Consider the following 26828-nt stretch of genomic DNA (forward strand, 5'->3'; position numbering starts at 1 on the left):
GCCTGCCACTGATAGTCTGTTCCCTGTCATAGGAAACGATCAGTGACATCACACGTCAAACCACGCCCCCTACAGTAAGAAACACATTAGGTCACACTAAACCCCTTTACTGCCCCCTAGAGTTAACCCCTTCACTTCCAGTGACTTTTACAGTAATCAATGCATTTTTAATCACACAGATTGATGTATTAATGCCAATGGTCCCAAAAATATGTCAAAATTGTCTGTGTCCGCCATAATGTCGCAGTCACAATAAAAATTGCTGATCGCCGCCATTACTAGTAAATAAAAAAAATATTAATAAAAATGCCATAAAACTATACCCTATTTTGTAGATGCTATAACTTTTACACAAACCAATCAATAAACACTTATTTCGTTTTTACCAAAAATATCTAGAAGAATATGTATCGGCCTAAACTGAGGAAAAAAACATTTAAAAAAAATATATATTTTTGGGGATATTATAGCAAAAAGTAAAAAATATTGAATTTTTTTCAAAATGTATGCTTCATTTTTGTTCATAGCGCAAAAAATAAAAAAAACGCAGAGGTAATCAAATACCACCAAAAGAAAAGCGCTATTTGTGGGGGGGAAAAAAAGACGCCAATTTTGTTTGGGAGCCACGTCGCAATTGTCAGTTAAAGGGACGCAGTGCCGAATCGCAAAAAGGGATATGGTCCTTTAGCTGCAAAATGGTCCGGGGTTAAGTAGTTAAGGAGGTGGGTTTTTTTTTTTTTTTTTTTTTTTTTTTTTTACGGTTTCTACCTACTCAGTACAAAGATGCAGAGAGATAGCTGTGTCTGAAAGAGAGCAATTTTTGCAGTCTCCTTAGATAAACCCACAGTATTTCGGAAATCCTTCGTAATGTATGAAAATGTACTCAAAAAAAGTAACCAAAAACATTGTTTTCACTTTAAGAAAATTGCATTGTTATCTACAGTATATCCTTTGAACGTGGCTGCTACCATCCTGATTTGCCTCATATCACATTTTCCCATTATAACGTTCAAACTTCAAAGTCCCTGATGTTCAGAACAATGTTATCTTTAGCATTACGCTCCTGCTTTTGGTAAGAATCACCAGCCAGAGAATGCAAAAATTGATCCACAAAAAAGGAAGAATACAAGGGAACCTCACTTGGCAGGACACTGTGTAAGTGGTGTTTAGCGTAAAAAATGCAACGTGAAGCCAACATGTTGGCCTTAAATTTGTATGCTTAGTTGTCAGTATCTGGGTGTCACCTCCGTGCTAAAGAAAACATGCCAGAATGGTCTAGGTTGGTGTGGGCTTTGCTATTCACTGCAACCATTGGGGCATGGAGTGGTGTCTTGTTACCCGGCATGGAATAGGAAATACTGTTGATGGTGAAAAGGCAATGAGGCTTTATTAGACAACTCCAAAATTTTTAAAACTAACCCTTTTCACCGAGGGTGGTTTCCTTTCTACTTAGAAGAATCCTTAAAGGGGTTGTAAAGGTAAACGTTTTTTCACCTTAATGCCTTCTATGCATTAAGGTGAAAAAACATCAGACAATGCCAGCCCCCCCAGCCCCCCTGTTTTACTTACCTGACCCTTCAAAAGTCCCACACTCGCCCCCCGACATCCTCTTCACCGCTCAGCCTGGCCGTTCATTGGTTACAGTGGATGGATTGAAAGCAGAGCAGCCATTGGCTCATGCTGCTATCAATCACATCCAATGACGCGGCGAGGCCGAGTGATACAGTGAGCGGCTATGGCCACCGGCTGTATAATGGGAGCGCGCCCGCAACCACTCCTCCCCATGCGAGGGAGCTCGCATGAACGTGAGAAGTACTTGCGGCAGGGAGCCGAGACAGCTGCTGAGGGACCCCAGAAGAGCAGGTTAGGGGCCACTGTGCAAAACGAGCTACACAGTGGAGGTAAGTATAACATGTTTGTCATTTAAAAAAAAATACCTTTACAACCACTTTAAGTCAAAACATGCTCATAGGTGTGGATGTTTTCATAAGGCCCTGGTCTTGGCATAGTTGGGGCAATGCAGTACAAAGTGGTCCAATGGACGAAATTTGGCAATCATTTAGCCAGGGGATTTTATTGCTATATGTACCATCTAGGTGGTGATTTTCATTTTCACAGTGGTCTGCTGTACAGATTATGAGAGTAACTCTTCCCAACAAAGGATCTAAACCTATTCCATTTTATCTGAAATGCATTTAAAAAAAAAAAAATGAACTAAAAAATTTATTTTAAAGACAAAAACAGCATAATAAAGTATTTGTAAGTCAGGGCAATGAGTCAAAACCTTTAACAGAGCAAAGGAACTGACTGTAAAGTGAAACCACATTATAGAAGGGACTTATTTTTATAGTGCTTGGCTAAGCGCCTTGCCCTACTTCCTCAGGCATAGGTCAACACCAGTTAGAGCTGGAAGTTCGAATACTTTATAGGGCAGTGTGCTACTTAAAAAATGGCATTTCCTGTAAAAAAAAAAATCATACCATCCAAAACAAATAATAACTGCAATAATCTTTTAATCCAATATTTCACAGCCCCGAAGCACAGAACATATACTGTAATAATGTCTAATGCTGCCTCTATTGCAATAATAATACGTATTTAAACCCAACAAATAAGGGGGAAAAAAAAACAAAAAACGTATTTGTATATAAAAAGTGTACCTGTGAGAAGTCTCAGGCTATTTAAATAAATTCAGTTTGGTCCATTCCTCACAACGCACACTATTTAAGTTACTGAGAATCATAGCTGGACTGTGGAATATCAACAGAGGTTGGGCCAGAGCACAAAGTTAGAGGAATACCTAAAGCTACCCAGACACTAATGAACCGGCCGAAATGTGATCATTGGGGGGACCTGTCAGCATTCTTCCACTGAAGAACCAAAGGAAAAATTTGTTAGCTGAAAAGCACCTCTTTTCAATCAGATGCAGTCGCTGCTTGGGTATTCGGGATACAACAGAGGCAGGAGGAGATTTTTCCACCTGCACAGTTTAGCATAGATGGAGCAATCTGTGGGTGTATGGCAAACTTAAGGATATCAAGACAAATACAGCTGGCTATGCCCGATTGACTGCAGCTACTGATAGGCATAGAAAATTTACAACATGTCCTTTTGATGGAAGCCGATTAAAATCACTCCAAAGTGGGTGAAATCCCTCATCAACAGGGCCATGAGAACTAGAATCCCAACTGGAATATTTCTCATATGTTCCTCTTCTCATGACAACTATATTGTCAAAAGTATTGAGACACCTGCCTTTACATGAACTTAAAGTGGTTGTAAACCCTTACAAACCACTTTGACCTACAGGTAAGCCTAGATTAAGGGATTACCTGTAGGTCCAAGAAATATCTCCTAAACCTACACGGTTTAGATATTTGCCGAAAGACAGGCACCGATGTCTACGTAGTGCAGGTGCACTGAGCGCGCCGCTGTCAACGGCGATTTGCCACGAGTAGCGGCTCCCGTGCGCATGCGCATGAGTGACGTCACTGTGGCTTCGACTAATGACAGCGACGGAGCAGCGAGACCCACCGAGAAGATGGATGCTCCGGACTACAGGGGACAGCGGAGACATCGCTCGCTCCTGTGTCAGGTAAGTGACACATAATGCTTTACCTTTGCAGGGAATCAAAGAGGAAGTAAACTCATCAGGGTTTACTTCCTCTTTAATGGCATCCCAGTCTTAGTCCGTAGGGTTCACTATTGAGTTGGCCCACTCTTTTCAGCCATAACAGCTTCAACTCTTGTGGGAAGGCTGTCCACAAGGGTTAGAAGCAAGTTTATGGGATTGTTTGACCATTCTTCCAGAAGTGCAGTTGTGAGGTCATGCATTGATGATGTTGGACGATAAGGCCTGACTCGCAGTCTACTTTAATTCATCCCAAAAGTGTTCTATCGGGTTTTTGGCTTCAGATGTTTTCTTCTGCAGTTAGCAAACTCCCAACCATGTTATCCTATGTGTCCATGCACCCATAGGCAGTTATCAGCAGTTTTTGGGGTGTTTTCTGGCTGGAAACAAAAAAACAGATCTAGTGGGTTTTGAGGGAGTTTTTCAGCTGTAAAACAGCTCTAACTCTGATAAAAGCTGAAAACCACTGCAGAAAAATGCAGACAGGGGTTGACAAATTTGCTTGGAATCTAGGAGCCAGCTCCGTGACGGCGATCTGCACCTGTCCTTGGCCTGACATGGAGACGAGTGAGGGGAAGATAGCGCCCACAGCCCCCCACCTGTCTCCAAGTCATTGCCCATAGCTCTTAGAGGGACATTTAATTTTTTTTATTTTTTTCAAATGACAAATTTTTTTAAATTGTAAAGTGTAAATATGAAATGTGAGGTCTCTCTGACCCCAGATCTCATATATAAAAGAGGACCTGTCATGCTTTTTTCTATTACAAGGGATTTTTACATTCCTTGTAATAGGAATAAAAGTGACACAAATATTTTTTTTAAAAGAACAGTGAAAAAAATAAAAATAAAAAAGTTAAAATAAGAAGAAAAAAAAAAATTGTAAACGTGCCCTGTCCCGCCAAGCTTGCGTGCAGAAGCGAACGCATATATGAAAGCGGTGTTCAAACCACACATGTGAGGTATCGCTGCAAATCGGTAGAGCAAGAGCAATCATTCTAGCCCTAGACCTCCTCTGTAACTTAAAACGTGCAACCTGTAGAGTTTTTTAAACGTCGCCTATGGAGATTTTAAAGGGTAAAAGTTTGTCGCCATTCCATGAGCGGGCGCAATTTTAAAGCATGACATGTTGGGTATCGATTTACTCGGCGCAACATTATCTTTCACAATATAAAAAAAAAAATGGGCTAACTTTACTGTTGTCTTATTTTTTTTTATTAAATAAATTATTTTTCCCCCAAAAAAGTGCGCTCGTAAGCGGTGTGACAGACAGTATTGCAACGACCACCATTTTATTCTCTAGGGTGTTAAAATAAAAAATATATATAATGTTTAGGGGGTCTAAGTAAAGGGAAGGAGATAGGCTGGCAGGCAGGGGAAGCTCCATTAGCATTGCTGGTTGTCATTCCAACAGTCACCACAAGAGGGCGCCAGATTCCAGAAGGAACCATAGGATCACAGAAGGCCTCAAAGCCGAGGCCTCAATTACCGGCCGCCAGCGGCACAGCCCGACGCGATCACGCCAGGGGGGTCCACGGAGACAGGATACCACCAGCTGTGCTGCCCCAGGCGCCAGGTCGCTAATTCTAGTTGCAAATGCGACCTGGCACCCGGGTTTTGTCGAGCCCTGAATGCAGATATTCAGTGTTTATCAGTGTTTTGAGCCATAAGTTTTCATGGGAGTATTTTTTTTATTTTTATTTTTTACACAAAACCAAACACACTACATCGAAAAAACACAAAAAACACACAAAAAAATAAAAATAAGTAAAAACGCTGAAAAACTCACTCAATAGCTGTCTACAACCAACATTACTGGCTTTTTTATAACGTCCAGTGCATGAGTCTTATGTTAAGAATACATACTGAAAGTGTTACTAAACCCAGGACTCTGTGTACTGTGGGAGACCAGATATAGTGAATGCAGAGTATGGAAATGCAAATATTTTAGTAAATATAAACTGCTTTTTCTCGTGGAGGAGTTTTTATTATCCTCTGGCTGTCCAATGTGGCTTCATAACCCCTGACTTTGTCTGGACAGTGCTGTTTGGCTCTGGGCTGATTATATGCACTCTCCCAAGAAAAACAAAAAGCAAACTATCTAGCAATACACACCAAACTGAGCATGTGCATCCTGACTCCACTTACTCTGTCTTATCCAAAACATGTTTTGGAGACAATGCAAGAAGGGGAGGATCTATGCATACAGGATCAAATAGCCTTTTTACACAACGCGTAGGATTAACCCCTTAGGTTCCACAGTGAATACAACTAGCATTCTTTACTGCATATACAGACTGATTTTACTGTTGTGGGTTTAGTAACACTTTAAATATAAATACTTATTTTTAACCAGTTTAGTGTTACTTTATGTACTAGTGGTTAGGAGAACTAATCCCTTAATAAGGAATTATCCCAGTGTCATCCAAAATACATAAAAGAGACATATGTACACAGCAGGAAAGGATCTTCACTTCACTTACCCATAGGCCAGTTATCGTAGACATGTTTTGCGATGTCTGCCGCTGAATCATTTGGAGAAAAGAGAAACTCTTTTGTCTTGCCGCTTACCAAGATAAGGCGTAAATTAATCTGCAAATGAAATTAAGAAATTTAGGACTGATGTTAATTAAAAGCATGAGTAACAGTGGAAACTTACAACTCAATACATTAGGATGGAAGCAATTTGGGTTAAAACAGATATAGGATTAAAAAAATATATATACATTTATAATATATTTTTTGAAAGGCATAGAAATTATACAAATTGAATAGCATTTTTCGTTTGGTTTTAATAGTGGAGTAGCAACACATAGCACTGTCGGTTTAGTTTAGCAATTTATACGTGGACCCTCAAATTCTTAAAAGGATGTTTTTTTGAGATCGCCCTTTATCCTTTGTGTATGGCTATGGGACTGAATATAACATTTAAGTGCATTTGTGTGTATCCCGTTACCTGCAGGCTTTGGCTTCCTTGCAGGGTCTACTTTACATCTGCCAGACACTACCCTGTGCCTTTGTTTTCTGGTGCTGTAGGTTAAAAACAGGAGCCGCTACTGAGGACAGTTTTGCCACCCGCCCCCTTCTGCTTTCTCCACCAGTCACACAACTCCTACTGTTATTGTCTCACAATGCATCGCTTTCTGTGAATGGAGAAGGAAAATGTAAATTGAATGCCCATTCACAGAGCACGATGCATCGTGGGAGTTCAGTAATATGAGCAATAGGAATGGCAGTATTCAGCAGCTGGGAAGGAAACACTGCAGGGATCATTTTTAGCAGAAGCAGACACTTGCAGGTAAGGTAATGGGATGCACACTTATGTATACCTAAGGTGCTGCAACCCCCACACCCCAAAAAAAAAAAAAAAAAAAAACCTTTAGCTCTAATTGCTACTTCATACAAAAGTGTATTAATTGTCCAAAAACTTGGTGTGAATACACTTTGTGTGGGTTATATAGAAATCCTTAACTAGTGGGAACAGCAGCCTTCAGACAAGCCATCCCTGGAAGGTCAAAGGTCACAACAAAGAATCTGCTAGTCTCAGTTATTAACAGCTTTAGAAACCTTTACCATTTGTTTGCAGTGGACTGTGAAAACAAATTTTTCCACAATGTCAATAGCTGCAGAGGGGAATGAGGACTTGTTGCAGGCTGGGTTCACACTAGAACATGCAGCGGCTCACAGCAGGAGTCCGGTGCTTCTCCATTCACCGCTTTAGGTTTGATTTCAAACACAAATTCAGACCTGAGACGGACCGAAAGGCGCACAGGGCTTCTGTGCCGTTCGCATTGGAGCCGCTGCAGAGATGTATGAACCGGCTCCATAGAGAGCCAGTCACAATCTCCTGCTGTGCCAATTGGATGCGGAGAAAAACCAAATCCAAGTCGCATAAGTGTGAACCTTAAGACCCCATTCACACCTGAGCGTTTTGTAGCTTGAAGCCTGAAGCTACAAAACACTAGAGGGGAAAAATTCTATTATTCTCAAGGGAGATGGTTCACATCTCCACTCCATGTCACCTGAAGCTGAACGCCTGAAGCTCAAACAAGTTCCGGACCCTTTTTTGTCGCTCGAATTGAGCAGATTTGGGCGTTTTTCTTCTTTTAACATTGGTGACCTTTTGCCCTGCACAAAAACATGGCAAATCACGGTAAAAAAATGCAGCAAAAAACGCAGCAAAATCGCACAATTTTCTGCTTGAAAATGCTAGGCTCAGGTGTGAATGCAGCCTTAAATACTTTTACCGCTTGTTCAGAAAATGTAAAAATACTTTAGTGTGCACAGTCTGGGCAGTTTTACTTTAATGTCTTCCCAACTGCATAGAGCATATACGCGCTGGCAGGAATAGGGAAACTTAATACCCAGCATATGTGTCCGACAGCTCTTGGTCACGGCCTCTGATCAGGAACCAGCAGGATGAGCTCCCAATCATGTGAATGCTGAGAGAGCCAAACACAGTGGTCATAGGATGGGAAAGCCGCTCTGCCTTCTGGCATTAAAGCACAGGGTCATTACGAAGTTACATGAAGCTATGTTAGTGATTTTTAAAGTCTCATTTAAAAAAAACTGCTCTGTTGCAGTGGTTTTGCACAGAGCAAGCCAGATCCTCCTCTTCTCGGGTTCCTCTTTCTCCTCTTCTGCCCTGCCCCCGCTCTCTCCTGATTGGTCAACTTTGATTGACAGCCATGGGAGCCAAAGGTGCCACTGCTGTATGTCAGCCAACCAGGAGGGGAGTCCCAGATGGCCAAGGGACTTGTGGACATCACTGGACAGATATTGGGCTCAGTTAAGTATTAGGGGGTGCTGGGGAGGCTGCTACACACAGAGAGCTTTTTATCTTAATGCATAGAATGTATTAAGACAAAAAATCTTCTGCCTTTACAACTCCTTTAAGACATGTCTTGTTAGCTCTGTGAACATTCTTCTGCAAAAGGAAGTGATTAAAGTTACTGGGATATTGACCTTGGACTCTGCATATAGAACTTCAAGTTCCCATTAATGTAAAGCTCAATACTCCCTTTTATAATTGCCAGTTAGTGGGCATTGGGTGGGCACTGACTACAAGTACCCAGTACTCCCTTTGGAGACAGTACAAACAATCTAAAAAATGATTGCAGTTTAAAAAAAAAAAAAAAAAAAGAAATTGCCAATTTCCACTTTCCTCAATAAAACAGGACTACAGACCCCAGTAAATTGTAAAAGATGTCCGGTACGCACCAGGCCCAGTCACAAAGACTAACACCCATATGCCATTTTCAGCTCAATACTGGGATTTTTTTCTGTAGAATCAATTGGCTGCTGAATGTTATAAAAATGGTCAACCCCTCACTTGTAACATACAGCTCCAAGCAGCTTTGATCAGACTCTTGTAACAAATCTATGTCAAGACCTCAAACACTAAAACATTTAAGAAAATATACTTGTGAAAATATAAACTGCTCTCACTAGAGATGAAGGCCGTACTGTGATTGAAATGTCAGAAGTAATAACATAAAGGCCCAGACGCCAAGTGACCACGAACAGCGTGTCACAGAGGATGTCAGCTGCACCAGATCAAAGATCACCGACCTGGATTACTACTAAACCCAAAGGCCAAGGGGGGGAAACACATTCTTTCTTAAATTTACAAAGCTGCTCATCGATCATCCTCACTTCATTAGTGTTCAGGCTTCTATAGATCATACTGCACACTGTAAACGTGTAATAATGCCTTAAACCAGTGCACAAAAATTAAGTCACATGCAGACACATATAGCTGACCTAAACAGTTCAGACTTTTACTAATGAAACAAAGGTTAGGGTTCATTTATACTAGATGAACTTGAAAATGCATGTGTTGCTTTGTGTTAATGCGTGAGGTTATTAAAGGCAAAAGTAGCTGTTTTTTGTTTTTTTGTAAAGACCCCATGCAGATGACTTGATTGGTAAAATGCAGGTCAACACAGAAATGCAGACTGCTAGGTACCCCAAATTATTTTAGTCCTCCCACCCCCTTCCCACTGTCCTATTATCTAAGCTCACCATAAAACCTATGCAATACTTCCCATTATCAGCTCCAGGCTTCTTTCACTTTATATATGGAATTATTTTTTGCAATGAACTCTTTCATTAACTCCATGGTAAGTTTTTTGTTAGCTCCAAAACTATAGGGTAAACTCTACAGTTCACTAGAGTGTATGTAGTTTGCAACGTGCACCCTAAAGCTAAAGCACTCCCAATACCCAATCAAATCCTTATGCCCTGTACACACGGTTGGAAACTCCGATGGAAAAGGTCCGATTGGATTATATTGTCGGAAAATCCAATTGTGTGTGGGGTCCTCCTGTCGGAATTTCCGACGGAAAACATTTGAGAGCAGGACCTCAAATTTTCCGGCAACAAAATCCGATCAGACTTTTTCCAATCATTTGTAGAGAATTCCGATCGGACAAAGTGCCACGCATACTCAGATCAAATTACGAGACCAAAGCTATTGGCTACTAGCCGCAACGTAGTCCCGTCACAACGAACGGTCATCACGTTCTAAACAATCAGATTTTCCAACAACTTTGTCCGACCGTGTGTATGCAACACCAGTTTCGAAAAAAATCAGTCTAAAAAAATCTGACGGATTTTGTGGTCGGAACGTCCGACCATGTGTACAGGGCATAACACTTAACCACTTTCAGACCGGACCATTTTGCTGGCTTAAGACCAGACCACTTTTTACGAATTCGGCACTGCGCCACTTTAACTGACAATTGGAGCGGTCGTGCGACGTGGCTCCCAAACAAAATTGACGTCCTTTTTTTCCCCACAAATAGAGCTTTCTTTTGGTGGTATTTGATCACCCCTGTGGTTTTAATTTTTTGCGCTATAAACAAAAATAGAGTGTCAATTTTGAAAAAACGCATTATTTTGTACTTTTTGTTATAATAAATATCCCCCAAAAAGTATATAAAAAATGTTTTTTTTCCCTCAGTTTAAGCCAATACATATTCTTCTACATATTTTTGGTAAAAAAATAAAATAAAAAAAATCACAATAAGCGATTATTGATTGGTTTTCGCAAAAGTTATAGCGTTTACAAAATAGGGGATAGTTTTATGGCATTTTTATAATTTTTTTTTACTAGTAATGGCAGCAGTCAGCGATTTTTATTGTGACTGCGACATTATGGCGGACACATCGGACATTTTTGGGACCATTGTCATTTATACAGCAATCAGTGCTATACAAATGCACTGATTCCTGTGTAAATAACACTGGCGGTGAAGGGGTTAACCAGGGGGTGGCAGTGTAGGGGTTAAGTGTTCCTAGGGGCGTGTTACTAAGTGTGGGGGCTGAGCTTTGCGTTAGTGAACACTGATCTCTGCTCCAATCACATGGAGCAGAGATCAGCGTCACTTGTTGCTAGGCAGAACGGGGAGATGCTGTTTACAACGGCATCTCGCCACTCAGCCTCCCCGTGAGACGATCGCGGGTATCCCTGTCCCTGGATCAAGTCAGTTGACAGATGTTTTTATTGTCTCTGTAACTACAGTAAACAAGTCTGTAACTTGGGCAAATAGCTTGGCTTTTCTGACACATAACCTATGGTATCATACAAAAGTGCCATCTAAAAGGGTGAATTGGAGAATGCTTCTCCCATTAAGCTCAGTTTTCCAAAGGGGGTCACACCCATGTGGGCATGGTAGTTGGAGCAGTCTGTTCTGTAACTACAGTAAACAAGTTTATAATCATAGTCGACAAAAAGCTCGACAACCTGAAACTTTCCAATAAAAGGTTGTCAGGCATAAGCTGACGGAGAGGACTCCATAATGCCTTAACACCAAGGAAGGTCTTTGCCGGGCAGAAAAAACAAAAAAGATACCTGAAGACGCTTTGATCCGATCTCCAGCAACTGCTTACAGCATGAGTCCTCATTGGCTACGAAGAGCATGAACACACAGTAACCTGAGGTTAAGTAACTTTTAAGCATATATCTACCGTTTACAGACCATAGTTATAGCTCATTTGCTAGGCATCTTGCTTGTTATATCTGTCAGTCTTGTATTGTATTCCTAATATTGTAATAGTTTTGTATGTACAGCATTTCTCTATAGTAAAAGCACATTAAATACACGGTAGAGGTCTGAGCTTCCTTGCTTATATCACAAAGTAGTCTTACTAGACAGACAAAAACAAAAACAGTTGGGGGCTCGTCCGGGATTTGTGCTAAAGTTCAACTGAAGCAGACCTTGCAATGTACATAGATCACCCAAAACAATGTTTTTTCCCCCAATAAAAGTTGAGTTACTCTTTAAAGAGACATTGTCATCCCGACTTCCTGAATCACTGATATCGCTACAGTGATCCCTGCTGCCAAGGCATGTTACATTCACCATGGTACACTGCTCAGGCCACAGAGGCTAACTGCTAGGCCCAAGCACTCTCACATGATGAAAGAGGGGATGTTACTGCTATGTTTAGGCTCGGACACCAGTTGACAAAATTAAAAAAATTTGCTTGCACGTGATTGGACGATGGAAGTCAGCAGCGCTTCTGCTCATTTACAAAGCTCTCGAGCAACTGCAAGGTATTTTTGCCTTTAGTAAATCAACCCCTGTGATGGAGAAAGGAGGGGCAGGCTGGCACTTATTTAAATTAAAACTGTTATTATACTCCACTGCTTTTCTCAACATGTCCAGTTCAATACGTGCAATAGATTAGGAAACAGTTAAAGTAGTATTAAAGCTGCAGTATTTAAAAATGTAAGAAAATAATTAAAAAGTTTCCGGTAAGGCGATGGCATATTGTGCTAGTATGCATCGCATACAAGCACATTATGAAACACTAACCCTATAACAAATCCTTCCAGCGGTGCGCTGTCACTGAGGACAGTGCCTCCATTTTTACCCCCGGTCTTCCTTCGTGGGCTCCGCTAGCTTAAATGGCCGAGCCCTATGATGTTACTCCGCACACAGAGTCAAGGCCACGGCACATCGCTCTTAAAGAATGGCACGGATATCCCATTCCTTCAGAGTGCATGTGCCACGCATATCACCGGCTGCCAAAAGAGCGAATAGCTCCTAAAGAGAGAAGATTAAAGCCTGAGGCTCCATGCACACTGAAGCTCAAAAAAGCTTTTTCTGGACACCAGATTGCTGGCAGAAAACGCTGGTTGAAAAACGTGCTTTTAACCGCGTTTTGTACTAGCGTTTATTAGCATTAGCGTTTATGGGCATTTTCAATAAAAATTCACAGGGGACACTCCAAAAATCCCACAGTGCAATCCAAACTCCCACAATGCACTGAAAAAAAATAGAATGCCAAACACTAATTAACGCGTGTTTATGAGCGTTTGACGTTTTTTGGTGGTGAAAAACAGCCCTTTGAATGCCAATTTCTGGCGTTCAGAAAAAAAACTATAAACTCCACTGCTCATTAACCACTTGCTTACTGGGCACTTAAACCCCCCTCAGTCCCAGACCAATTTTCATCTTTCAGCGCTGATGCACTTTGAATGACAATTGCGCGGGCATACAACACTGTACCCAAATGAAATTTTTATCATTTTTTTTCCCACAAATAGAGCTTTCTTTTGGTGGTATTTAGTTACAGCTCGGAGTTTTATTTTTTGCTAAACAAACAAAAAAAGATGCAAAAAAAAAAAACAAAAAAAATCAGGTTTTAATAGTTTGTTATAAAATTTTGCAAACGGGTCATTTTTCTCCTTCATTGAAGTGCGCTGATTAGGCGGCACTGATGGCTGCATTGGTGGGCACTGATGGGCTGCATTGGTGGGCACTGATGGGCTGCACTGGTGGGCACTGATGGGCTGCACTGGTGGGCACTGATGGGCTGCACTGGTGGGCACTGATAGGCTGCACTGGTGGGCACTGGTAGGCATAGTTAAGGCGGCACTAATAGGCACAGATAAGGCGGCACCGATGGGCACAGATAAGGCGGCACTGATGGGCAAAGATGGGCACAGATAAGATGGCATGGATGGGTGGCACGGTTGGGTGGCACGGATGGGCACTGATAGGTACCACTGACAGATGGGACTGATGGGCACTGATAGGTGGCACTGATAGGTGGCACTGCTGGGCACTGATGGGCGGCACTGCTGGGCACTGATGGGCGGCACTGCTGGGCACTGATGGGCGGCACTGGGGTGCAGCACCTTTGAGGCACATTGTGGGCACTGTAGGTGGCACTGTGGGTGGCACTGTGGGCACTATGGGCACTGCTGGGGGGCACTTACTTTTATTCAGGATGGCACTGCGGTGGGCAGGTGGGCACTGGCAGGTGGTCAGCTGTATTGCTGGCCGTGATCGGGACTGATGTCCCGATCACGGCCGCCGGTGATCGGCTTTTTTTTCTCTCCTCGCGCTGTCAGCGCGAGGAGGAATAATAGCCGATTACCGGCTCCGTTCTATCACATGATCAGCTGTCATTGGCTGACAGCTGATCACGTGATAAGGGGTCGGGATCGACCCCTTACACGGATCGGTGATCAGGCGAGTCTCACGGACTCGCCGATCACAGAGCGCGCCGCGCGCGCCCCTCAGGGCGCGCGCAGGCCGCTCGTACCCGGGACGACGTCAATAGACGTAGTCCCGGAAAAGTAGATCCGCGCTAATGCCGTCATTTGGCAATAGCGCGGATCCCAAGTGGTTAAAGCTAAAAAACGTCCATGTGTGCATGGACACATAGCCTAACAGAGTGGAGTTTATGGGCTTTTAAAAAAAAAAAAAAAAACCCCAAACTCCAATAAACTGCAGTTTATGAGCTCCAGCGTGCATGAAGCCTTATTTATCAATCAGGAGAAGGGTACAAAAATATTTCCAAGGCATTCGATATACCATGGAACACAGTGAAGACAGTCATTATCAAGTGGAAATATATGGCACAACAGTGACATTACCAAGAACTGGACATCCCTCCAAAATTGATGAAAAGACGAGAAGAAAAACGGGTCAGAGAGGCTGCCAAAAGGCCTACAGCAACAATAAAGTAGCTGCAGAAATATCTGTCAAATAACGGCTGTGTGGTACATGCGACAACAATCTCCCGTATTTCTCATGTCTGGGCTATGGGGTAGAGGGGCAAGACCGAAAACTTTTCTTATCAACAAAACTTTGAAGCCCGGCTAAATTTTGCAAATGTCTCCCAAAAGCATGTGGAAAATGGGGTGTGGTCTGATGGAGCCAAGGTTAAACTTTTTAGCCATAATTCCAAAAGATATGTTTGGCACAAAAACAACACTGCACATCACCAAAAGAACACCATACCCACAGTGAAGCATGGTTCTGGCAACATTATGCTTTGGGCCTGTTTTTCTTCAGCTGTAACTGGGGCCTTAGTCAAGGTAGAGGGAAGTATGAACAGTTCCAAATACCAGTCACTATATTCAGAAAACCTTCAATCTTCTGCTAGAAAGCTATACATGAAGGGGAACATCTTTCAACATAACAGCGATCCAAAGCATACATCCAAATCAAAGGAATGGCTTCACCAGAAGAAGATTGACGTTTTGGAATGGACCAGCCAAAGCCCAGAGCTGAATATGATTGAAAACCTGTGGGGTTATCTGCAGAGGGCTGTGCACAGGAGATGTCCAAGGAAGAGTGGGCAAATATTGCCAAGTCAAGATGTCCCATGTTGATAGACTCATACCCAAAAAGAATGAGTGCTGTAATAAAACCAAAAGGTGCTTCAACAATGTATTCGTTTAAGGGTGTGCACACTTATGCAACCACATCAAAAACATAACACGGGTGCGTTAATGATGCATTCTTGCTGCATTTTCACTGCATTTGAACTAGGAGGAGTGTTTTTTGTGCATCTTTTTAACTGACCAAAAGTGCCCCAAGCAGGATTTTTAACACCACAATGGAAGCCCAATGGACCAGTGTGTACACATTTTTCTTGAGCTTTTCTTGTGCTAAAGGTGGCAATAATGGCCTACAATAAATTCATATTCATTTAAATTGATATTAATTAAAAAGTCAAATACAATTTATATATATATATATATATATATATATATATATATATATGTGTCAAATACAATATATCTATATATCTATATATATTTCCATTTGGTGCACCTCTACACATCTTTCCAAAACTGAGCTATATTCTTCCCCGCCTGTGCCCCCCCATGACTTTTTCATCAAAAATCAACAATGCAACTATCAGTCCCTCCCCTCACGCCAGGGCACTAGGTGTAATCCTAGACTCTGACTTGTAATTTCAGCCCCAAATCCAATCGTTGTTACGGAGGGGAATTCCGTAAACTTTTGACATCTCTAAAATTCACCCCTTTTTAAATAAATGAAACCACCAAGCTCCTTATTCACTCCCTCGTTGTCTCTCACCTTGACTATTGTAACTCCCTGCTGATTGGCCTGCCTCTGCATAGGCTATCCCCTCTTCAGTCTATCATGAATGCTGCTGCCAGACTTGTACACCTCATCAACCTCTCAGTGTCTGCCAACCCTCTCCTCCAATCCCTACACTGGCTCCCAATCACCCAGCAAATTAAATTAAAAATGCTAATCACAACATACAAAGCCATTCACAACTCTGCCCCGAGCTACATCACCAATCGTGTCTCCAAATATCACCCAAATCATCCTTTCTGCTCTTCTCAAGACCTCCTACTCTCAAGCTCTCTCATCTCCTCCTCCCATGCTCATCTACAGGATTTTTTCAGAGCCTCTCCCACCCTCTGGAACTCGCTACCTCCACCGGTCCTGCTATTCCCTACTCTTGCTACCTGCAGGTGATTCCTGAAAACTCATCTCTTCAGGAAAGCCCATCACGTCCTCAACAAATCTTCTACCACTTCCATCAGTTCATTCCCCAGTTACAACTTTTTGTACCACCTGCCCCAGCCTATTAGATTGTAAATGCTTCTGAGCAGGGTCCTTTTAATTCCCTTGTATTTTATTGTATTATAACTGTATTGTTTCCTTTTTTATATTGTAAAGTGCTGCATAAACTGTTGGCGCTATATAAATCCTGTATAATAATAATGAATAAGCTTCAACTCCTCCAATGTTCTGCTCTCCTCAGGGAGACCTCAGAGTCTAAAGTTGGCAATAGATTGACTTTGAGAAGCGTGTGGCCTCCCCCACCCCACAGAAGTTGACTATTGAATGGATTTTTTTTTTCAAAGGAATATGTTGGAAAATTTTCCATTGATCAGCTGCAGCCACTGATCTGTGTATTTGGACAGTAGCATGTGCCGCTGTCAGAATACATTGTTCCATCATGGGGAATTTCTCCACCCTCCTCATTTGTGTGGACAGTTTAACTAGTCTTTTTTTTTTGTTTAGTCTGTGGGCTGAATGTAAAATACAACTATGAACGTCCACTTACGAAATAGGATCCCAAAAATATTTTAGGCAGTGATAATAGATAAGATAAACCTTTTGTAAACTAGAAAGGTAACTTTCTGTTGACTTACACAGCCAACACACAGAGGTAAATTACTGTATTATGTTATTTGCTGAATGCCAACGTCACTTTTATATGCAAGCAGAACAAAAATAAAGCCTCTGATGCTTGTACTAACCGGTCTTTCATTTTCTAGCCCTAATTAGAGAAATAGCAGTTACAATCTCACTAGTTGCTGTAGAAAACATTCTTCCCTCTCAGCTTTTACATCAAGTTCATTATATTTCCAGAAATGCAGTCCAGAACACCATGAAAGGGTTAAAGCAGCTGGTTCTATTCACAGACACATGGAAATGATAAGCTATTTGTTTTCAAGCTTGCTTTGGATCAGGTTGTGAAAAGCCCTCTGATGTCGACATGCAGCAGAAATCGTCGCCATGGAAACTATTATCTCTCCAAGCCGATCTTGAATGATTTACGGATCTTTTCAGGTTTTTAATCAGGGCAAATTCCTCTGCTAATGCAGTTATATGTGGCGTTTCATTAGATTTTAAAGAAAAACTCTGTGTATTTGTATGCAAACAGGATTTGATGTTTGCAGGAGCAGAGCAGAGCAGTCGGGACAGTTGAGGCCAATCAAAAACAGAGGAATTGGCTGCCAGTACAAAAAAAATAAAAAATTGTATTTCGTATGAATCAGGATACTACCTAAAGATGGACCATCTTGTAAATCTGAAACATTTTTACATCAAAATCTTCATTACAATAAGTTTGGTGTACTGCACTGGTCTCCAAACTGCGGCCCTTTGCAAGCCTTTATCCAGCCCTTGGGGCACTATTTCCCCAAATGATATGAAGCACTATTCTCCCATTGATAACAGTGGGGCAGAATTCCTGCCACCGACACTAATGATGGGGCAGTATTTCCCACACCAATATCAATGATGGGGCACCAATTCTCTAACTGATACCAACAATGGAGTACTATTCTGCCAACTGATACCAACAATGGGATACTATTCCATCTCCAACTGACCCCCAACCCTGAGGCTATGTTTATTCTCACTGCTGGGCCTGGGACATTTTCTACCCCTACTGGCCACAATCTTGGCCCCCCTGAAGTCTGAAGAACAGTAAACAGGCCCTTTTTGAAAAGTTCGGAGACCCCTGGTGTACTGTATATTAAAGGGGTTTTAAAGTCAGAGTAACTGAGCTCCATCTCTGTGTGGTGCACAATTCAATGCATCACACCATTTCCCTTTTTTTGTACAAGCTTTATTTGAAGTACACAAAAAGCTGTTCTGCTCTACAGTTTCATGCTATTCAGTGCGATGTCCTGTGATAGCAAAAGCATTTCTGCATTTTAGCGACTGAGAATTGTTTTCTGTGCGTCTTTGTGGTGATAGGCATTTTACAATACAGTAAAATGTCTGTCACTGCAGCATTTGTGAATTCAATCTTAATTGATCATAATCACCTGAAATTCTACTTTATGCCAACAAAAATGTGAATACAGAGGAAACTACACTGGAGACTAAAATAGTTTCAGACTACTGTAATTATTTTCTCTCTGGAATGTCATGAGTTCATAAATTTAAATTTTATACACTTTTAAAAATTTTGTATACAACCAGCATTTTAAAAAAATTTTTAGTGTGCCTCCATGAATCTGCAGAACATGCTAGGTTTTCTAGTAAGAAAGCCCAGCACTGCCTATACACTTGCTTCTAGATGCTTAACCACTTGCTTACAGGGCACTTAAACACCTTCCTGCCCAGACCAATTTTCAGCTTTCGGTGCTCTCACAATTTGAATGACAATTACTCAGTCATGCAACACTGTACCCAAATGAATTTTTTGTCCTTTTTTTCCCACAAATAGAGCTTTCTTTTGGTGGTATTTGATCACCTCTGGGGTTTTTATTTTTTGCGCTATAAATGAAAAAAGACCGAAAATTTTGAAAAAAAACGCATATTTCTTTGTTTCTGTGACAGAATTATGCAAATTATTAATTTTTCTTCATAAATTTTGGTCACAATTTATACTGCTACATGTCTTTGGTAAAAATAACCCAAATTAGTGGATATTATTTGGTCTTTGTGAAAGTTAGAGAGTCTACAAGCTGTGGTGCGAATCGCACAAAATTGATCACATCTGATGTACTGGTGGCCTATCTCGCTTCTTGTGACCCGAACAAGTCAGGAAAGTACAAATACCCCCCAAATGACCCCTTTTTGGAAAGTAGACATTCCAAGGTATTTAGTAAGAGGCATGGTGAGCTTTTTGATGTTGTCATTTTTTTCCCACAATTCTTTGCAAAATTAAGATTTTTCATTTTTTTTTTTTTTCTCCACAAAATTGTCATTGTAATAGGTTATTTCTCTCACGTGGCATGTGTATACCACAAATGACACCCCCCAAAAAATTCTGCTACTCCTCCTGAGTATTACAATACCACATGTGTGGGACTTTTTCACAGCCTGGCCACATAGAGAGGCCCAACATGCAGGTAGCGCCATCATGTGTTCTAGGAACATAAGTTACACATCTAACTTGTTGACTATTTATTACACTTTTGAAGCACCAGGACAATGACACGTGACACTGATGACAGATGGCACTGATACGTGGCAATGATGACAGGTGGCACTGATGACAGATGGCACTAATATGTGGCACTGATGACAGATGGCACTAATATGTGGCACTGATGACGCGTGGCACTGATGACACGTGGCACTAATACGTGGCACTGATGACACGTGGCACTGAAACGTGGCACCGATGACAGATGGCACTAATACGTGGCACTAATATGTGCCACCGATGACAGATGGCACTAATACATGGCATTGATGACACGTGACACTGACAACAGATGGCACGTGACACTGACAGGTGGCACTGATACGTGGCACTGATGACAGATGGCACTATGTGGCACTGACGGCAGGTGGCACTGGGGGCAGGTGGCACTGGGGGCAGGTGGCACTGGGGGCAGGTGGCACTGGGGTGGATGGCACTGGGGGCAGGTAGCACTGGGGTGGATGGCACTGGGGGCAGGTAGCACTGGGGTGGATGGCACTGGGGGCAGGTAGCACTGGGGTGGATGGCACTAGGGGCAGGTAGCACTGGGGTGGATGGCACTGGGGGCAGGTAGCACTGGGGTGGATGGCACTGGGGGCAGGTAGCACTGGGGTGGATGGCACTGGGGCAGATAGCACTGCTGGGGGCGGATGGCACTGCTGGGGGCGGATGGCACTTTTTATTTCATTTTTTTAATTTTTTTTTTTTCCAGAATCAGAACGGCTGCCGCTGCAGCCGTTCATCTCTCCCCTCTCGCACTGTCTGTGCGAGGAAGGAGAGCGGCGCTGCGAGATGATCTCATATGTTTACATATGAGATCATCTCCCATTGGACACACCGATCACGCTGTAAACGGCCGCTGTGATTGGCCGTTTACAGCGATCTGTGTTTGCCTGTCCCCGGGGGACACGGCGAACACAGAACTTCCGCGATGCGCGCCCGCGGCGGCGCGCATTGCGGAAGTAAACATCAGGCCGTCCAGGGACGACCGCCCGAACGAACGCGCCTGCTCTACGGCCGTAATTCGGCTATAGGGCGGGCGCGAGGAGGTTAAAAAACTATACTAAACAGACATACCAAATCCTATCTATACTATTCAAAATGTAGCATTAACCACTTGCTGACCAGCCGCTGCAGTTGCACTGCGGCAAAATGGCACGGCTGGGCCAAACTACGTTTTGCAACATCGCTTCACCTTGTGGCCACTAGGGGGTGCTCGCCCCCCCCCCCCCGCACTGCTGCAAGTGCCCAGCAGTCATGATGACCGCCGGGCTCCCGCAATTGCTGCTGACACACAGAGAACTGGGATCTGTGTGTGTAAACAATTTACGGTTCTCTGAGGGGAGAACAGACAAATCATCTGTTCATACAGAGTATGAACAGCGATCTGTCATCTCCCCTGCAGTCCGCTCCCCCCTTCAGTTAGAACACACACTAGGGAACACATTAACCCCTTGATCGCCCCCTAGTGTTAACACCTTCACTGCCAGTGACATTTTTACAGTAATCAATGCATTTTTATAGCATTGATCACTGTTAATGCCAATGGTCCCAAAAATGTGTCAAAATTGTCCGCCATAATGTCACAGTCCTGATAAAAGTCACGGGTCACCGCCATTTCTAGTAATAATAAAAATGCCACAAAACGATCCCCTATTTTGTAGAGGCTATAACTTTTGTGCAAATCAATATACACTTACTGCGATTTTATATATATATATATATATATATATATATATATATATATATATATATATATATATATATATATATATATATATATATATATATATATATATATATGCCTAAACTGAGGAAAAAATAATTTTTTTAATATATTTTTGGGGGATATTCATTATAGCAAAAAGTTTATAGCGCAAAAAAATAAAAGCCGCAGTGGTGATCAAATACCACCAAAAGAAAGCTCAATTTGTGTGGGAAAAAATATGTAAATTTTGTTTGTTTGGGTGCAACGTCGCATGACTGCGCAATTGTCAGTTAAAGTAACGCAGTGTTGAATCGCAAAAAGTGCTCTGGTCAGGAAGGGGGTAAAATATTCCGGGGCTGGAGCAGTTAAAGTGGAAATAAACTCATCAATTGAATGGTTATCTAAAACAGTCACACAGGGCATCCTATGAAAGATAACTGTCACAGTTGCTTATACTCTCAATGAAACTGTCAGGCCATCAAATGGCTGGTGTCATAATTGATCACATGTGCAGCACCATGGCAACTCCAGATCAAACGGAGGCTACGAAGGCAGCTTCCTTGGCTGTAAAGAATAGGAGGGCTTACTTCCACTTTAAATTGTAAGTTCACCTTTGGTCTGGCTCTAACAAAAACATGACAGATGCTCTACTCCTCTCCACTATGTCCAACAATTCAGCTGGAAACAAAAAAGGTGATGTTTGGCTTCAAATATAGATATAGGCCAGTTCTGCATCTTTTCACTCGATTGAGCAATTGTTCTCAGATGGAACAAAGATGAAACTGTACAGACGTTTCGCCACACTTTGAAAACGTTGTTATTGCTCTGTATTCTATGTTGTGCCACTCTGCCTACCAATGTACCATATGCTAAAATAACCCACCATCCTACTGCTTTCAAGAACAACAAATGCTTGGGTTGTACTGGTATGGTCAATGGTTGCGTCCAAAGGACACAAATACATCATGGAACAGCCCCCAATACTAAAGAGGCTCTAAACTCAAGCTTTAAAATCTCAGAGCCCAATATGGGGTGTGACATCTGTGTTCATAACTGTGATTCTTCAAAATCACCCTGTCACATGCCCCCCTGGTGGAGCTTACGTGAGGCTGTGCCGATTGCTTAGGCCTGGTCCTTAGTTCTCAGTAGCTGGAATTGTGTCCAGACTAGTGATATGCAGCCAATGCTGGAGCATGTGATGGTAGTAGGCAGGAAGTGGCTGAAAAAGGCAGCAGCATTGAAATGAAAAAGGATCAAATAAAAAACAAAAACAATAGAGAAAGAAAGAAAGAAAGAAAGAAAGAAAGAAAGAAAGAAAGAAAGAAAGAAAGAAAGAAAGAAAGAAAGAAAGAAAGAAAGAAAGAAAGAAAGAAAGAAAGAAAGAAAGAAAGAAAGAAAGAAAGAAAGAAAGAAAGAAAGAAAGAAAGAAAAGAAAGAAAGAAAAGAAAGAAAGAAAGAAAAGAAAGAAAGAAAGAAAGAAAGCTGTTAGGGCCTGTGTCAATAGACAAATAGAGCCTGCTTCTAGGTACATTCTGATTGTGTTTGAGATTAGTGAGACAGACACATCTGGGTTCCCTCATATTATTGACAGGCATATAAGACTTGCAGTTGACCTAAGCTACATAAACCTTCCCCAAGCTGCTTTCGTTTTCCCATTGACTTGTATGGGGAGAGAAGCAACCAAAGGCCTTCAAAACAGGCCCTAAAGTGTCAAACAGCAACAAAAAAAAGTTTATTTTTTTGGTAGTTTAACTGATGCATATACCGTATATAATCGAGTATAAGCCGAGATTTTCAGCCTCTTTTTTGAGGCTGAAAGTGCCCCCCTCGGCTTATACTCGAGTCATCGCTGTCTGCCCGCTCGATCAGCGTGTCGAGCAGACAGACAGCGGCCATTCTATTCAAAAGCCGCGCCTCCGGCTCCGCCTTCGCCTGTGATAGGCGGAACACTGAATTTCCCAGCAGCCTGTGTTCCGCCTATCACGGACATCGTATCATCCTCGTACTACGGACGAGGATGATACGACATCTGTGATAGGCGGAACACAGGCTGCTGGGAAATTCAGTGTTCCGCCTATCACAGGCGAAGGCGGCGGCGCAGCTTTTGAATTTTACAATGGCCGCCGACGAAGAGGGCACGGGACGGAGGCAAGGCAAGGCACGGCACGGCACGGGACGGGACGGGGGCAAGGCAAGGCACGACACGGGACGGATGCAAGGCAAGGCACGGCACGGGACGGAGGCAAGGAGGCAAGGCACGGGACGGAGGCTCGGGACAAAGGTAGGCTGGACACACACACACACACACACACACACACACACACGGATGGATGGAGACACACACAGGGATGGATGGATGGATGGAGACACACACACACAGGGATGGATGGATGGATGGATGGAGACACACACACACACAGGGATGGATGGATGGATGGACACACACACACACAGGGATGGATGGACGGACACACAGGGATGGACGGACACACAGGGATGGACGGACACACAGGGATGGACGGACACACAGGGATGGACGGACACACAGGGATGGACGGACACACACACAGGGATGGACAGGCATGTCTCACCCTCGGCTTATACACGAGTCAATAAGTTTGCCAGTTTTTTTGGGGGTAAATTGGGGGCCTCGGCTTATATTCGGGTCGGCCTATACTCGAGTATATACGGTAAACCTGCTGTTGAGATTTCCTCTCCCTTCTTGTCCATGTAGCACAAGGATAAAGGAATGAAGGTAACAGGTGAAAACAGGCCAGGAAGACCGACCGCAATCCCACAGAGGTTCTAACCCTTTCACACTCTACTAAAACAATGTTTTTGTTGAAGCCTTTGTCTATACATAATAATTTCCCCCTTCACTCAAAACGGGGGAAAAAAAAATAAAAAAAAAAGGTAAAGTCGAGCTTTAAAATAGTTGTGCAGATAAAAAGACTGGCAGCTGAATCCGATATAAAAGAGAGACTTGTTGGAAAGGTTAGCTAGTAATGCACTGAATGGAGTGTATGATGTCATAGTAGCTCACACAGCTGTGTGTCTTTGACCTCTATAAAGACTCTTACACCGTACTGTCTGCAAATGCATGTTAAGGTGCGCTTCAGATGATTTATGCTGCAAACACACCACTGCGTCTCTGGCACATCTTACACACGTTTTAAAGGCACCAACATTTATCTCAATAGCTATGTAGTGTCTGAGTATTTTTCCGGCGTTTTAGTTTGCACATTTTTTTTGCAATCTGCGTGTTTTTATACAGCGTTTTCTTTTATTAGTCAATAGAGAACACTCATCTGTTGCTAGGTTTTTCAGCTTTTCCATCAGCTTTTCTTTTTATTTTTTTTAATTACTATTACTCATTATTACTTTTTATAAGGGTTAGAGTTAAAGGAATTGTAAAGTCAAGGTTTTTCACCTTGCATTAAGGTGAAAAGCCTTTTGTGGTGCAGCTGCCCCCCAGAGCCCCCCCTTTTACTTACCTGAACCCGATTTTTCCAGCGACGAGAACGAGCACACCAGCTTCACTGGATAGACTGATACATTGTCTCCCGTTGCTGCCAATCAAATCCAGTGACACAGGAGCCCAAGTGCCTCCATGGAATGTGGCTCTGTGGGGGGCACTCGATGCGGAGGAGGAGCCGGGAGTGCCGCCGGGGGACCCCAGAAAAAGAGGATTGGGGTCGCTCTGTGCAAAACCCTTGCACAGCGGAGATAACTATGAAAGGTTTGTTATTTTTAAAAAAAACACAAACCTTCACAATCACTTTAAGGTTGAGTTCGGATTATGTTTTTTTATAATTTTTTGTTAGAGTTACGGTGTTAAAACAACTAGTAAGAAATTAATAAATGTATAATAAATACATGCAATAAAGGAATACTATGTAATGCTAGGTAATAATAATAAATCCCTAACAAAAAAAAATAACCAAACACCCTAACACAAAATAAATCAACTATAATAATAAATTTTTTTGATCGGGTTTGGGAGTTTATTATAAATAAAATAATTTAATATATTTAAGGTTAGGGTTGATTTTTATGGTTATGATGATTTTTAGTTATTTGTGCATTTTACATTTACTTATTCACATATTACTACTACTAATAACACTTTTTTTATTTGAGCATAAAATCACGCCCAAAACGCATGGCAAAATGGGCAAGTGTGCACAAAAAACGTGCAAATGTTTTCCATGTGATATAAAAACGTGCTAGAAACTTGCCCAATTTGAGCTACAAAAAGCTCCAGAACTTTCTTCAGGCGACTTGGCGTGGAGATGTGAACCCTCCCCATAGAGAATTTTTTTTTTTTTTCCTCCAGCTTTTGGAGATTCCAGCTTCAAGTGAAGTGTGAATAAGGCCTATGACAGCAGGGTCCTCTGTATTGAATTGTTTTGTAACTGCACTGTCTGCCCTCATGTTGTAAAACTCTGTGTAAACAGTTGGCGCTATATAAATCCTGTATAATAAAACAGTATTGCCCATGTCTTAAGAATCTAGCTTACAATTCGTTATGTATGTAATCATAAAGGGTATACAACATAATCTGCATGCAAGATGACATACTGGTATACTGTTTAATACTTATATTGTAGTGCTGAAAATTAAAATAAACACCTTTAAAAAAAAATCCTGTATAATAATAATAATAAAAGATAAGATTTGTAAAACAAAAAAAAACAAAAAAATAAAAAAATCACACTAAAAAAGATGTAGCAAACAGGATTTTTATTTTATTACATTGTAAAGCGCTGTGCAAACCGTTGATGCTATATAAATCCTGTATAATAATAACTGACCGCACCTGCAATGCAGAAATGTAATGCACCCTCTCATTTCCAATGATATGCATGCCAAAGGTCGACAACTAGGGATGTTTTCACAGCGGCTCCACGTAAAATCACATGACACTAGCTAATTAAAGTCACATTTCCAAATGTGAAACATTCAAACTGAACTATAATTTAGCATTTTTTCTTGTATAACTTTAAATGTAGTGTGGACAATGTACAGACCTAATGGCAAAATATATTCATTTTTAGCTGCCGCCTTCACTCAACACACCAAAGGAATAGTAATGCATGTTAAATAATGAACAGCATGGCTACATTATTTATTAAAAACAGGTCCTCTTTTAATGCAAATTAGGACAATGCTTCATGCCAACACCACACATTTTCCATTATTATCATCATTTAATAAATATCATCAATAAGGTTTTTTAATTATGTGGTGTAATGGACCGCTGACAATTGCCTATAAACATTTGTTCGCTAAACATTTATAGAGAAATAAAGTTGGACAAAAGAAACTAGCTAACAAAACCAATTTATTTCTCTTTTCAGTTTAGTGTGGGCAAATCAAAAAGCCAAATCAATTACCCAACAATTATGTATTTTATACCAAGTTCCACCTCCCCTTTAAAGTCATAAAGTGAAGCACTGATTGATTGCCTTGCACTTAACAGCTTTTCACTGGTTCCAGCAGCAGGGGACTTTTCAAGCCACTCTTAATTGT

The 26828-nt window shown here is 41.9% G+C and overlaps 1 protein-coding gene across 2 annotated transcripts in view; it reads right to left on the minus strand.

Annotated features, from left to right (window-relative positions):
* The window catches only part of UBL3 (ubiquitin like 3), a 222597-nt gene that overhangs the window by 69799 nt on the left and 125970 nt on the right, over positions 1–26828 (minus strand). For both annotated transcript variants that reach the window (XM_077484083.1, XM_077484084.1), the window contains one exon: positions 6112–6220. In XM_077484083.1, coding sequence (XP_077340209.1) covers positions 6112–6220 — 109 coding nt within the window. The remainder of the gene's footprint in view (positions 1–6111; positions 6221–26828) is intronic.

This window comes from Lithobates pipiens, unplaced genomic scaffold, assembly GCF_037356315.1.
Source record: "Lithobates pipiens isolate NorthernLeopardFrog02 unplaced genomic scaffold, aLitPip1_a1.2 Scaffold_16, whole genome shotgun sequence".
NCBI lineage: Eukaryota > Metazoa > Chordata > Amphibia > Anura > Ranidae > Lithobates > Lithobates pipiens.